We start from the raw sequence: 15,745 nt of genomic DNA, 5'->3' as shown, positions 1-15,745 counted from the left end.
AAGAACAACTCAGGATGTTCTCAGCCTCTTTTGACACCCACAGTTTTTGCTGTTCCTATACTCTGTCCTGCATAATTGTTATTTAGGGAACAATTGTTATCTTCCCAGGAACTGGAGTGTCTGTTTCTCAGGACAGGTATCTGGCGACGTCATTCCTCTCTCCTTACAGGGCCCACCCCTGGCTGTGCACTCAGTTGTGGTTCAACGCACGCATGAGAAAGGTCTGTGTAGGTCATTTTTCCAACAGCATGACCTTGTTCCTTGACTCATCTGGCACCAGAGCCAAGAGCAAGGTGGCAGCAGGATCAGGCCACCCATGGTCAGTGGTTCTTGGACAGGGAAGGAGGATCAGAGGTACCCAGAATAAGTTACCAAAGCAGGTTCCTTCTCTACTCTGCAGAGGGAAATCTTTGATTAGAATAAGCTACAGAAGGCCCCAAGAACTGCTTTTTGTATTGTGCTGACCCTTTAACTGTCTGTTTCTCATACAGCAGCTTCACTCATCACCTGATGCTTCTGGTTTAAAATTAAAGAGGCTTCTGAGTTCAGCCACAAATGAGAATAAAAATGTAGTAAGTATGATCACCCCATGCAGGAGTTGCTATTGAGAAGGCACAGAAGGGGAGACCATAAGGATCAAAGAGCCTGGACACCCACAGCTTTTATCTGAAGAAAATGAGGCCCAGGCCTTCTGAGGCCATTTATGCCAGATGCACCCAGTGAAGCCAGGCCTGGGCACCTGCCACGGCTGGCCTGAGCCAGAGGGAAACATATGTTCTGAGCAGGAGAAGGGTCCACTGCCCATGCAGTAGTTAGCAAGAGACCGTGTCCAACTGGGGTGTGCCCCATTGGGTGGTGAGAACCTGACCTAATCATTCTCTGCCTTGGGAGGAGTCAACACAGAGGGAGGGTCTCCTTGGTATGGTTCTCTATGGACCTGGTGGACATGGCAGTACTGCAAGAACCCAGAGTGACTTCTGATCCCCTGTTCTTTCCGAGAAACTCTAATTTCTTTTTTTCTTTTTATTTTTTAGGGGCTGGTCACTGTGGGTTCCAAACCCATGACCTGAGTGTTATAAGGCTATGCTCTATCTAACTGAGCCAACTGGCCAGCCGAACTCCAATCTTTGAAGGCAATCTGTCTGCATCTCTTCCTGTGAGTCACCTCCAGCCATGGAGTCCTCCCTTTGAGGCCCAGACATATTGGAACACAGAACAAACATTTCTATTCTTACCCGTTCAAATTTCAGATTCTTGACTCTCAGAATCCATGAGCATAGTGAAACAGTGTGCAAGCTGCTAATTTTTAGGGCTGCAGCAATAGTAACTGGTACATTTACCTTCTCAGAAAAGAAAATATCTCACCAAACACAGCAGAAGTGATAGTGGGCCCCCAAAGGAACCAGAGACAGGAGAGTTGCCCCAACGTTTTCCATCTCCAAGCTTTCTATGCACTGCTGCTTTGGTCTTCTCTCTCTGCAGTCCACCTTTGATTTTTCTGGACCACACTGTGAGTGGAATATGCCTTCCCACAGCTCCTATGCATACCTCCTACAGGTGTAACTGGTAAGATGTCACATGGGGATCCTCTAGCCTAGCCTGGGGCAGGTGTCCATCCCACATCCAGTCCATGTGTTAGGGCAGCAGGGCCATGTGACATGGACGTGTGTTGGAAGAAAGGAGGTCACTACTGCTGCATGTTGGGGATGCAGGCATCCCTCACCATGGAAGACAAGAAGGGCAGACGGAATTTAGTAGGTACTCACTATGTTCACAGCAGGGCCCTGTGAACAGATGCTGTTAATGCCTCATCCCATATCCTCTTGGCCCATCTCAGTTCACCCATAACTGAGGCAGACGGTTTCCTGAAAGGATAACAACTTCAGACCTCATGAGGCCTGCCTTCTTCTACCTCTCTGGGAGCCTTCTCCAATTCCAGTGGTGTTTGCTTTCTTGCAGATGTATGGTCCAGCCTGGAAATGCAAGAGAATTAACAGCTCCAGGGGCAAACTTCAGCCAGTTCAAGTGAAAGACGATGGGAGTTGTGAGTAAATGCTCCACTCCAGGCTCGCCAACCCTTAGGAAGATTTTGAGATTCATGTCACAATTTCATATGGTTTCATAGAGAGTCCAGGGTGGGATTGAGCCCACGTACCTACATGGTAAGGGGCCCATTAATAAGCCCATTATGCCATTTCTTAATTGTTTTTCTGTCTTCTGTGTCTCACTTTATTTCTGCACTTGTGTTTCCAGGGATCACTTTCCAAGTAAGTGTGGTAGGCTGAATAGTGCCCCATCGCCCAGTGATGCCCACTGCGAAACTTATGAATATGATATATTACATGGCAAAATGAACATTACACATGGAATTAAATTATGGACCTCAAAATAGAGAGATAATCTTGAATTATTTGGGTGGGTTCAATCTAATCACACTCAATCTAATCAATTTAATCTAGTCCTTAAAAGCAGAAGGCCGAAGAATCAGAAAGTGAAAGAACAGGGAGAAATACAAAGATTGAGAGGGGCTCAGTCCATGTTTGCTGCTTTGAAATGGAGGAAGAAAGCCATGAGCCAGGGTGTGGCAGCTGGTAGAAGCAGAGAATAGCCCTCAGTTAACAAGTATCGGTGACCTCAGTCCTATAACTGCAAGGAACTGAATTCTGCCACCACTCTGCATAAGGACACAGATTCTTCCCTAGAGCATCTTGAAAAGAACCCTACAGATACCTTGATTTTAGCTCAGTGAGATCTGTCAGACTCCTGACCTATGCAAATGTAAGATAATAAATTTGAGTTGTTTTAAATCTCTAAATTTGTAGTAATTCATTACAGCAGCAATGGAAAACTAATACGATAAAGATTTTGTGCAGATGTTTCAATGAGGTAAGCTGTGAAACTGTGGTCAGAGAGTGGGTGTGGAGACCACTGTGGTGAGCAGACTCATCAGAGGACAGAAAAAGTTCAGGAGAAGAGTGAGGGTTATTGACAAGTTTATTGAACAAATAGAACTTAACCACAACATGCCAGGCAGAGGGGATACAGTGAGGAGCAACAGTGGTGATGACGATAAAGCATCTGTCAGCTGAAAGGAATATCCTCTGAACCTCCACCAATGCTCCGGAGTGTGTATACGCCTTTCCAGGAGATGGATTTCACAGAGTGGTTAAAAACATCCTGAAGTTCTTCTAGCTTCCTTTCTCCCAAATTCATATATCTCAGACAATGTTTAGGTTATTAGCTACACTTCCTAGAAACCTAGAATGTAAGAAGCTTGGTTCAGGCTCCATGATGGTACCAAACACAAAGAACTGTCATAGGCGATAACTGAATTATTTCCAGTAAAGTGCCTCAGTCTGTGCATGTAGCTTTACAGTTGTCACTGGCTGCTTTGGAGGAGGATGCCCTCAGCTCCAGACTGGCAGAGAGAAGCAGAGACCTTAGATCAGCATGAAGCTCCTGGCTCCCATTAGCTGGGCCCTGGGTTAGTGGGGTCTCCAGGGAAAGGTCAGCGTTTAGGTCAGGAACAGTGGGGACTTTCCGCTCCTTTTGGTGCTGGGCAAACAGTCAGAGCGGTGGGCTCTAAAGTCAGAATTCTGAAAACAGGAAACAGAGGCTGAGAGAAGGAGGTGTGGGGAAAGGTGTAGACATGAGAGCCATCCAGAGCATTGTAGAACGAGACCTCTCCAGACTCATAGTCCAGGAAAACCCCCACTCTTCTAGGGCGCCCGGCAATCTTCAGTTCGGTCCTGGGCTCCGTGAGAGCCCGATACTTCTCCCCGTCAGATAGCCCCATAGTCCAGTATCCATTCTCGGGTTTCATTTTAACCCAACCTTTTCTCTCCACGTTCTCTCTACACACTCCGATATGCCAGTCTTTCCTGTCGCCCACCTCCACCTCCCAGTAATGCCTCCCTGATGTGAAGCTGTCACAGCCAAGCACGCAGTGATGCCAATCAAATCTCTCAGGGCTGTCTGGCAGATTCTCCTGCTCCTTTGCCTGCTGCAGACTCCTCTGGTCCTCAGAAATACGTAGGATGGGGTTTGCTGTGTCTGGATCCAGAATCACATCAGCTGCAGAGTTTGAAGATGTGTCTGTGGGCTCAGCCATTCTTCCTGGACCTCACAGCCTCAGCATTCAAGGACTGAGCCTTGCCAAGGAGGCCAGAAACAGAGCCTGGCACCCCTCGCCTGCCCTGAATGTCACTCCAGTAACTAACATGGGAGAAAGCCCCAGGGGTCCTGTGTCCAATGGGGAAGGGGACGGGAGGGTGAAATGAGGGTCAAGGTCTGCCTAGCCAGATATCCTGATGCTGGCTCAGAAGGCAACAGGACTCCTTCCTTTACATTTTTCTTGTTTCTTCCTGAAATTGACCCTACCCATTTCAGCTTTCTAGTCACATACATTTAACTTTCAGTTATCACTCTACCAGTGGTGACCTGAATGACTTTTTCCTTTCTGCATAGTCTCTCTTTCCACACATCCAAGTGATGGAACATCGTTGAGCCTTACCTGAAGCATTTCCTTACCTGAAAAGTGGGGATAAAAGTACTAATCTTTAGGGTTGTAAAAGTCAACAGTGTAACTCACTCAGCCCAGGGCAAGGCACAGAGGACGCACCTGACATGTAGCAGGTGCCATGCCTTCTCTGTGCTAGGGGCTATGTTGGGGGCTTTATGTGCCCCCACATACACCCTCATCTGGGCCCCAGGAATCTGTCCTGTATGGACAGCATCTCTGGGCTCCCTTGTCCTCTGATTTCCTGTTGGGTGTGGCCAGTGGGAGGCCCTGGCAGAAGACTGGAAGGATCACATGGTGTTGCTCTGACAAAGGCATGACTCTTTGGAGGCAGCCTGTTTTTGAGCTGCAGCTTCCTCTGGCCTCCAAGAACTGCCCGCCTCCCCATCCCTCCAAGCCTAGGGCTGGAGACAGCTCCCCACTGCTGTGAGGCCTGGGACACCGCACTTTCCCTCACTGGTTTCTCTTGACCCTGCTTTCTCCAAACGCTCCTCAACTACTTACTTTGAATATGCCATCTTTCTTGCTAGCTTTTCGGCTAATACATAGTCCTTCAGTCTTTACCTTAGACCTCCCAGCAAAGGAGGTATGATCATCATCTAATGTGGAGGCCGAAGCTCAGAAACATTAACTCATCAGAGGACACGCAACGGCAGTAGGTGGCATGAAGCCCTAGAGAGGCAAAGTTCCCTGTACGCTGCCTTCTCCCCTTGGCATTTCCCATCCTCATCCCCTGCAGGGTCGTGCAGCCTCCCTCTGCCCCTCGGCTCCACCCTTCATGCCTCCTCCTTCCCATGAAGGTCTCTGGAAGCCCAGGACAGCAACCCTCCCCAGTTCCCTGGGCTCTCAGCAGGAAGGGCCCTGGACTTAGGCACACCTTTCCGATTGGGAACTAAAGACACCCACTGAAAACTCTCCTAGTTATGGGGACTTCCCTTCCCCAAATCTCAAGAGTTGGAGATGAAAAAGGAATAGGGCCCATCAGATTGCTGGCCTGCAGTGATTCACTCACCAGCTTGAAAGAGGGCGTCTTTCCATTCTGAGAGGAGGAAACAGACAAGGAAAAGGTCAGTATTTCTGTCGTTGCCCCCACCCCATTCTCCTCATTAAGTCCTGTCTTTCCCTCTTTCTGCACAATCTCTCCTAGGTCCAGCTTCTCTCCTCCACAGCTCTGATGGATCAGGGGCGGCGGCTTCTCACAAATGGTGGACTGTGTTCCCTTTGTCATGAGGGCCATGGGCTACGTGGACAGGCTTTGCTAGGGGGTGAGCAAGTGGTCCATCAGGGGGCGGGTTCTCTCAAAGCCTCTGGAAAAGCAGACGTGGAACCCCACAGAAAATGAGCGTTTGGTTTTGATCTCATTATTCCTAGTGACAACGCCAATGGGTCCATTCAGAGAAAAGGTTGAAATGTTCAGGGCACATGTCTCAGCAAACTCAGAGAGCTTCAGGGTCACTCACCAGCATAGGCTGAAGACTTCTCCCCACCTACAATGGAAGAAGCGAACAGATGTCACCTGGACTCTGCCATGTCTGGGTCATCCCCTTTCCCTTCTTTTTGACCCCGCCCCCGTTCCCTACCTTCTCTCTGTGTGTGTACAAGGCTCTCCTCCCCTCTCCTTCATTTCAAGTCGGGGAACATCAATGGCCCCCCTAGTGATGCCGCAGGCACCGTGTGAGTGTCTTCCCAGCTGTGGTCCGGCTGATCTACTCTGTGTGTATCTATGCTCCTGTATCTGGGAGAAGGTGTTGCCATGTCTATATGTGTATGTGCAAGTGTACAAGATCCATTTATCTCAATCTGTGCTATTTCCTGCCTCCTTCTGAAAAGAATTTGGGGAACTTAATGAGGAAATTTCTGGGACTAATTTTCGATAGCAGATACAATAAGTGTTTAAGAACTGAGTCACTATAGCTACTCCTGTTTATGAGGGACAGTTTTCTCCCTCCATCTTTTCTGATTTTCCCTTTCCTTGTAATCGTCCGTTCTTCTTTCCTTCTCCGCGTCCCATACAGGATGTAAAGCAGCTAGTGTGGATCCTGGCACAGAGAAGGCACCTCATCTGTTGTTCCGTCCTCCTCTCCCCTTTCCTTTTCAATTGTACCCTGCATTTTCCTCTGTGCTTTGTGGGGCTAAAGGGTTGTGGGCCCCTAGAGGAGAGAGATTGAAGGCCTGTGCTGTCCTTCAAACAAAATCAAATAATTGAAATAAAAGGAGAAAAAGAGACACTCCTGGGTGTCTATTTTCTTTCCCACGGTAAAAGGAACTGGGGTCATTTGTCAACCCTGGGCAAAGAGCTAGGGCTGCAAACTATCCAAGCAGAGAGTCTGAGATTAGAATTCTGAGAAAATGTCAGGCCACTCACGAGTCATGTACTGGATTTTTCTCCACTCTGCAATGGAATAAACAGGAAGAGTCATCGAGTGGCTTGAAGCAGGGATAGGAAGCCACGCCTGGTCTCTGGGGAGACAGGAACTTACCGAGTTCCTCCTGGAGCTTCTCTGGAAAATAAGCAGAAGCAGTCATGAACTGTTAGCGGAGAGGGGACCTTCTGGAAAATAAACCTTAGAAACTACACAGCGCCTGGGTGGGGATGGGGTGAGGTGTTCGGGCGCAGGCCTGGAAGCCAGGGGTTCCATTCCCTGCCGAGGCCAGATACCTCTCGCGCTTCGTTCCTGCTCCTTTTTGGCCCGAGCCTTTTCCTTCTCCTCCTGTTCTCGCTCTTTCTCCTGGGACAGAGCCTTTTTCTCCTCCTGCTGTCTCCACAGGAAGTAAGCGGCCCCCGCGAGAAGCAGCAACAAGGCCGGCAGGGTCGCTGCCAGGGCTGTGATCCAGGGCTGGGCGCTCCTGAAGAAGGGGCCTGCGAGGGGACGAGGGGACGAGGGGACGAAGGGCCTGGGCTGTGGGCAGTGGGTGGGACACGCCCGCCCCCTCCCCAGCCCGTGGGTCCGGAGCTTCAGCTGCTCAGCGCTTGGGGGGGCCGCTCATTTACCCCATGAGAGCAAGTCATGTTTCTCTTCCTAAAGTCTCAGAGAACCGTGCACGTGCGCCTCTCGCATGGATAGCGAGTGACATGAGCGCCACAAGCATGGAGATACTTTCTAATACCCAAGTCTCTCACCACACAGCCCTCCTCCTCTCTCCCCCATCGATTAGCTTCTCATTTGTCAGCTTAATATGAAGGTGAAGACCATAAACTGTGGAGCCAGAGGGCCTGGGCTCTAATTGTGACTCCTCCACTTGACTAGCACTGCGACCCTGGACTAGTTACTTAACTGTGTGCTCCTAGTGTCCTTATGGGTAAAGTAGGGGTAATAATAGTACCTACTTTCTGACGTTAGAAGGATGAAATGAATGCTTAGAAAGTGGTTGACATATAGCGAGTGTTATATAACTGTTAAATTTAGAAAACATAAATAGAAATATATTCTTACTTTTCCTCTATTTACACTAAAGATAGCATTCTATATCCATTGCTCTGCATCTTGCTCTTTCTGTGTAAAGTGTACCTCGGAAATTTTTCTATATTAGTATAGCGAGAATTTGTTTCCATTCACACCTATGCGGTATTTCCTTGTATGGAAGTTCCCCATCAGGAAACATTTGCATAGCTTGTAACTTTGTGCAATCATAATGCTATGAGAAATAGCATTTCACGTGGGTCATCCCACAAAGAGGCAATCCTATCTGTCAGATAAATTCCAAAAAGTAGAATTTTATTTCTTTACTTTTGGCAGCTAAAGGGTACAGTTATAGAACCCTGGACCTCGGCATTATTAGCACCATGCCCTAACCAGCTGAGCTAACCGGCTAGCTGCAGAAGTGGAATTTTGGATCAACAAATATGTAGTTTGGATAGACATTGGATAGCCCCCAATAGCAGTTGTGCTAATGTATGTCAAAAATTAAACAAATTAGGGTTTGCTTGTTAGCTCAGTTGGTTAGAGTGGGGTATTGGAACACCAAGGTCAAGGGTTCACATCCCTAAACTGGCCAGCTATCAAAAACCAAAAAACAATGAATTAATATAGCAAATGCCTGAGAGTTGTTGCCTCCCCTGCTCCTGACATCAGCAAGTGTTATCCACCACCTCAGTTTGATTTCACTTTGTTTTGCCAATCTCATGAGTGAAAAATTCTTTGCTATACGCCTCTCTAATTAGTAACATTGAGAATCTTTTTCTGTGTTATTTTCTTTTCTGTAAATTAATAATTCTTGTTCTTTGCTAATTTTTCTACTAGGGTCTTTGAAACCTTCTTATATTTCAAGGAGATTACCTCTTTCTCCATGATATGAGTTGTAAGTACATTTTCCCCCCATTTTCTCATTTGTCTTTGCTTAAGGATCATATCTTAACCATTTCCACCCAATTCCCATTGCCTGTCACACTTTTGGGCCGGAAAATTTCAGTAAATGTTAGTGGCATAACCAGATTTATGGAGGAGAGAAGCTCCCCTGGAGGACGGAGGAGGCTCCAGGTCCCTGTTCTGGTCCTTTTATTCACTGCAAGGACCCAGGTCAGCAGGAGAGACTCACACGGGGGAGAATTACACACTCTCCTTCTTTCCATAACCACAGTCCAGCTCGGTATACCTGAGGCCAAGAAGGGTACCGACCTGCGATGGAAATCCTGGCTGTCTTTTCCTGGCGGATGAGGGAATTTCTGATGGTACAGGATGGCCCCTCCCCAGAGCCACCTCTCAGGACCACGGATGCTGCCACTGCATACAGTCCTGCTTCGTCTGCAGCCACAGGCGCTGCCACAGCTGGGATGCTGTGTCCCTTGGCATCTCTCCACTGTATTTGGGGCTGGGGATACCAGCCAGTGGAGGTGCAGTCCACGTGGATCCCTCCATCCTCATAACCCTTCATTTCCATGTGAGGATCAGAACCCAGTGCTGTGGAAGGATAAAGCAGCCTACATTCCTGGAAGCCTCCTGCACCAGGGAGGGTCTCAACAGGAGAGATGGCACAGGCACATTGGATATCTCAATGAGAGTTTCATTCAGGAGCAGTTTATAAAGTGTGGTGGTGGTGAGGGGAAAACTACATGGACTGGTGCAGTACCCCAGGGCCATTTACAATGGGATATCACCCCCCACCCCTATACACAAAGGAGGAGAAGGAGCAGTTTTGAAGACCTAAAAGATGAGAGTCTTGTATGGATGGTATCCTTGAGAGGAGTTGTGATCCTAGGTAAGGGCATGCAGCCAGCCAGAGGCAATCCTGCAGGATCTCCCTCCCCATATCCTCTGCTACAGCTCCCCACTGACCAAACCCAACCAGAGCCACAGGGCAAGAGATTGCACCAAGAATTCTGGAACTCTGCCTCTTCCCCCAGGTCCCAGGGAGGAAAGATTTCAGAACAAAACCTGGAGGCTCACCTGCAACCTTCAGCTCCACGATGGCTTTTTCATAGAATTTGCCATCTTGGAAATAACAGAGGTAGTTTCCACTGTCAGAGGCTCTGACATTGTATATTCGGAGAGCAGCCTTCCCTGCACTGATGCCGTCTCTTAGAATCGAAGTTCTCCCTCGATAGGCTGCGGCCTGTTTGTCTTCCACTTCCTTTCCATCTGCATATACATTCACCTCCTGCCTAAGGCTAGACCTCACCCACCTCAGCTCCATGGACTCTGCACTCATCGCTGGGGACAGGTGACAGGGCAGATCAGCATCTTCACCGACCATAGCCAGGATGGGCCCAGGGGGTCCAGTCACAGCAAAGTGAGCTGGACAGCCTAAGGGGAAAGCTCCATCAGAGGGGTTAGAGTCGGTGCCATGAAAGAAAGGGTAGCTCTCAGGTAGGGAAGGCAAGGTAGAAAGAGTCCAGAGAGGAACACGAGCCTAACAGAAGCTCAGCTTGTCTCTTAACGATGGGTGAACCTTCACTTCAGATGGGACTTCCAGGTTCTCAGTGGGCGTGAACAGGTAATGTCTGCTTCAGACACATAGAAGCAGAATCATTTCCTACCTGAGCAAGAAGTGAGTAGCTGGACCAAGACGAGGCACACAAGGAGGTCGAGCAGGAGGAAGAGCCTGGAAGTTGCCATTTTCGTCTGTGCTGCATATCACGACTCAGCAGAAGGGACAGGGCAGACACTATGGCCTGGAAGAAGACATACGATTCCACGTTGGAACCTCCACTTCCCCAGGCCTAACTCAACTGTGGTGACCCAAGAAGATCCTCAGCTGTGAGAAATGTCTGTCCTAAAGTCTCTTCACCGTTGGGTTCCGCCATGGAAGATCATCCGTAAAAATATGTATGTGTTTGTTGTACGTGTGCTATTCCATCAGGAAATCCACCATTCTACTGTCTGAAAATACTCAGAATCCTTCCCCACACTTCCCCTGCAGCAGCCAGGTCCAGGCCTCCATCATCGCCCTCTGATTAACACAGGACCCTCCTTAATGGACTCCCTTGTTTTACTTGTTCCCACACTGTGGGTGTGCCAGCTAGTATGGCTTGTTCTTGCTGTGGTTCTAGCTTGCTTCCACCTAACCACTCAGAGTTGGTGCATCCCTAAACAGAGGAAGAGCCCAGGAGAGCCCCTCTGGGTGGATCCCTCAGAGACAGGGCTGAGAACTGGCCCCAGGCCCCTCCCTTCCCCCTCCCTCCACTCCTGTAATGTTCCCTCCTGCTGGGAAGAAGTCCGGTGGAAAGGAGTCCCAACAAAGTGACTGGAAGGTGTACCCTGCTGGGAGTAACACTGTGGACTCCTCTAGACACCAACTCCTGACCATCAGCATAGTCACATCACAGCCCAGTAGACTTTGGGCAGGATCTGGGCAGACTCCCTGTGGAGGATCCAGAGTCAGTCAGGGGCTGAACCCACTGTTTCTTAATCACAAGGCCAGTGAGTGGGAATGCTGGGAGTAGGACCAGCTCTCTCCCGCGTTTTCCTTCCTTCAGTCAGTCAACAAATACTTACTGAGAACCCACAATGTGCCAGGCCCACTAAGTTAGTTGTTAGGGACAGCAAGAGGGTAGAAAATAGGTAATGGCACTGTGATTCACAAGCTGTGTGATCTCAGTCATGTGACAAAACCTATGTGAACTTTAGTTAACACCTAAAACATTGGGAAATGTGAAAATCAGAATGTGCACAATTCACTCAGCAATTGCACTCGTGATGTCTAGTTCAGCACAGTAGTGCCACGAGTGCAGAGGTTGGCACAGTGGCATTGCTTTTCATTGTATGTAAGTAGTAGGAACCGACCAGGCCCCTCCGGAGACTGGTGAGAAGGGTGACGGCTCATCCCTGTGAGGGAATTCCACTCTGCAGTTGGAAAGAGTGGTTTGTTGTCACTAACCTGTATGATGGAGATGTCATAAGTGATTAACAAGCACGTTGCAGAGCTGTCCTACTGACTGTATAGTAAACAAAAGCAAAGCTGTAGACTTGTGTACACATACATGTGTAATTTCAAAAGGTCTCAATAGCTGCATGCTGAACTGCAGACTGGAGGTTAGGGTAGTGAAAGGACACTGGCCCATCGCTTCCTTTTCTTTAAATTTATGTGAATGTTTTCAATTTTAACAATTTTACGTATTACTTAATTGTAATTGTTATGAGTAATTCTAGTGACTGGCTCATACTAGTTGCTCAGTAAATATTAACTCCTCACACCATTTCGTCCAAATCAAAGGAGACTGAGGATGAAGTCATAGTCCCTGTGCTTCGGGTACCTGGGCCTGGGAACTGCCTGTGAGGAGGTCTGCAGGGGCATTGGGAGGGGTTAGGAGGGGGCAAGGGAACAGAGGTCTGTGCAGGTGGCTCTCCCTCCATCCCTGCCTGAAAGCTGCTGCACCTGCAGACTAGACACTGCCTTTCACCATATCCTGTGCTCCTCACAACTGCTCCTTATGCTGGTAGAGAGGGGCAGCAATTTTTATCTTGGGGTCCCTGAGATAACAACTTCAGTGCTTTCCTCATGGTTGGGAACAAGCATTTTCACTTATTTTTTAGGATATTTATTGTTCTTTCTTGTTGATTATAGACAATTCTGAAAATGGAGAAGAATGTAAAGGAATAAGTATTTAAATAATCTGTAATGGTAGTCATACACTTTGCCAGTGTGAATGCATATATTTCTGGAAGTATTTTGGCTATATGTTTAGCAAGGGCCTTAAAAATTACACTTACCAGAACTGCTCTTCAAAAAACAAGACATTAAAAAAAAAAATAGGGATTAACAGAAAGACTAATGTTTAAGGCTGTTCAACATAGTAAAATCTACAATAGCAAAATGTAGATACAGTTTAAATATGCAAAGTAAAGGGGTAAAAAAATAATGTTATATTCATACAGTGTAATAGCTTGCAGCCATTGTGAAGCATGCTCTAGGTTTTGGAGAAAAGCACAGACAGAAAATAGATATACCACAAAAGATACCAAATAGGTGTAATGTATGGACACAATGCTGTTAAAATTATAAATAATTTCTCTTCACTAAAAACACAATTCGTGATGGCTGCATTAAAATCCCTTTTCTGGCTTCTGGTCAAGATAGCAGAATAGATGGTCCCCAGTGTCACTCTCTTCCCCAAATCAACCAATTTACAACTACCAAAAAGCAACAACAGCCAAGCTGGGGCCACTACAGCTCAGGGGAAGAGAAGGAGAGACCTACAAGGTTCATGAATGCAGGAGAAGACACAATGAGAGAAGAAAGGACTGCTCCCATCATTTCAAACCCCAGCTGCTTCCAGACTGGAGCTGCTGAGAGCACGGAGCAGGAGCTGGCAAAAGCTGTAGCTGTGCCCTTCAGGTGGAGTTGCTTGGATGCTGCAGGGAAGAAGAGAGTCTTGGTGGCCCCACACAGGAGTGAAGCACCGCAACAACTGAAAAAAGGAGTCGTCACAAGGGATCTGCACATGGCCCGTCCTATGGGACATGTTTGGAGTACAGGCAGTGGAGGAGATGGGTCCACCAGGGGAACATTGGGGCACAGCATGGACAGCTGATCTGCCTCCCAGCCAGCACAGGATCACTCTGTGTAGGCTGATATAGAACTACCAGGGGTGCAGGTTGCTGAAAAGACTCAGGCCCAGACCAGAGTTTCCAAACAACCCAGGTGCACTGAAGCTCATGAGACCCAGAAGTACTTACAAGGTCAACAATTAAAACCTGAGCTGCACAAAAAGCCTTCCCCAGGGAATCAGCAGCAAAGAAGCAATTTAGCTCAACTACAGGACTCAAGTGCTGGTTCCACAGGAAGTTCCCCCATTTAGGAAGTAAGCAAAGGACAGCAAATTAGTTCCAATGCAGAGTTTAAGTCGTGGGAACAGCAAATAATACAAGACAGAACTGAAAGAAAAAACAAAATACCAACAGATCTAGAGAAAGTTTGATGTTAACTAGTAAAGCCCTCACATTACCAAAGAACACCTGTAAAACCTAGAAGGACTGGAGGCCCCCTGGGCTCCCAAGCGAGGGAGGGGGCAGGGCCAGGGGCCTCAGCAATGCCCCCCAACATTTGTAACCAGCCCAGCAATGACCACCAAGCTGCCGTAAGAAGCACCACATGCTCTGCAGCTGGGGTGGTGGGAGGCTGAGAGCCTCAGCCACCCGTTCTGTCATCTGCATCCAGCCCAGCAATGACCAAGCCACCACTGGAAGCCCCCTTCTCTCCCCTGCAGTAATGAGGGGGGGTGCCATGGCCCTCAACCACACCCACCTCCTGCCTCCTTCTCCCACCCTATTTCCTTCTCTCTTCCTCCCTCCTCCTCCTCCTCAACTGCTCTGCAACCTCTTAGAATGTAAATATATAATAATATTAATAAGCAAATAAACATAAAAAATTTTGTTTAAATGAAAGAATCCCTTTTGTGATTGAACCATGCGTTGTTTATTCATTTGCCACTGTTCTTTATGTATGGTGGTTCAGGTTTTTCTGTACTATTAGTAGTTCTCTAATGAACATCTTTACATGGAAATCTATAAGGCACATCTCTTTCAGAATATTTCAGAATACGCTAGAAATACCAGAGATAAACAGAACAGATTTTAAGGGTCCCTTGCTCCTTTCAGATGATAACATGTTCTTAAGAACATGGAGCTGGAAAGTTTCTTCATTCAGGTCGTCCCCCTTCCACCAAATCCCAACCCCTGCAGGTCCTTACCCTTTGCATCCCCAACCCCCACCCCAAGCCCCTCAGCCTCTCTCTGTGCCAGCCCCTCCCTGCAGGCCCCTCTCAGCTCTCAGACCCTCCCCTCCCAGGCCCTGCTGCCCTGGCTCTAATCAATCTCCCCCACTCACCCTCTGGCAGTCTGTCTGAAAATCACAGCCCACGGAAGAAGGGTAATCAGTAGTTCCCAGTCCTCTCTGTTACACTGAGAGTCTCTCATGTGGAAGAAACGAAACAGAAAGAAACCAGAGTTTGTCTGCTCACTGTGAGAAACAGTAAGAGCTGCTCTTTGGAATCAGTTTTGTGATTGGCTCGGAGGAGGTGCTTCCTCAGTTGCTGGGCAGAAACCACTGGGGAAGGTCAGAATAAAAACTGAAACTGCATGAAATTGTACACATTGAGGAAAATTCCAGCCCTGCCTCCCTTAGTGTTCGCGTTTCTCTGGGTTTGCCTGTTTAAATCATTCTTGTGTGATATGCGTATGAGGGTCCTTCACAGAGTTCATGGAAAGCTTTGTGTTATCTTTCAATTCTATTTTTCCACGAACTTTTTAAAGTACGCTTGTATAGTAAGTATTATTTAATATTCCCCTTTTTTATTTCTTTTTTATATAATAGAAGAACTGAGTGGAAAAATAAAAAGATTTTGATGTGTGAAGAGGGGAAGATGTGGATTAATGAAAACGCTACTGTGGCAGTCAGCTAACATCTGCTTGCATGTGGATGGGTCCATGCAAGAGGACAATCCTTTACTACAGAGCTAAATGAAAGTAGGAAGAGAAAGAAAACCAGACACAATGAACCGTTTTAAGCACCTCCAACATTCGGGTCTAGGGTGCATTACCAAATAATATAATTTTCTGGTTTCTGGAGGCTGGGGTATGGATGACATCTCTGAGATGCCAGAAGAGTCTTGGATTGCCATCCTCTGAATTCATTTTGCATGAAAGGAAAATAAATCCTTGTTTTGTTTAAGCCAGTGGTACTTCTGGTCTCTGTTATCAGCAGGAAAACACACTTCTTCCCTCCCCACTTCTCTCTCCACCCTCAATGTTTATTATGAAACTTTTCAAGCATATAGCAAAGTTGAAAGAA

General features: G+C 47.6%; 1 protein-coding gene across 1 annotated transcript; it reads right to left on the bottom strand.

The window, feature by feature from the left end:
* Positions 1-2,985: 2,985 nt before the first annotated feature.
* On the bottom strand, positions 2,986-14,904 carry LOC134377816 (butyrophilin subfamily 3 member A1-like). Its single transcript, XM_063096543.1, is given in 11 exon segments — positions 2,986-3,534; positions 3,536-4,074; positions 5,532-5,558; positions 5,980-6,006; positions 6,885-6,911; positions 7,000-7,020; positions 7,179-7,379; positions 9,136-9,417; positions 9,904-10,260; positions 10,494-10,628; positions 14,783-14,904. Coding segments are annotated over 10 exon segments (1,743 nt in total). The 5' UTR covers positions 10,573-10,628; positions 14,783-14,904; the 3' UTR covers positions 2,986-3,351.
* Between the last annotated feature and the right edge of the window lie 841 nt (positions 14,905-15,745).

The sequence above is a fragment of the Cynocephalus volans genome, chromosome 5 (assembly GCF_027409185.1).
Source record: "Cynocephalus volans isolate mCynVol1 chromosome 5, mCynVol1.pri, whole genome shotgun sequence".
Taxonomy (NCBI): domain Eukaryota; kingdom Metazoa; phylum Chordata; class Mammalia; order Dermoptera; family Cynocephalidae; genus Cynocephalus; species Cynocephalus volans.
Note: the sequence above shows the minus strand (reverse complement) of the source record. Positions and strands in the feature narration are given on the sequence as shown.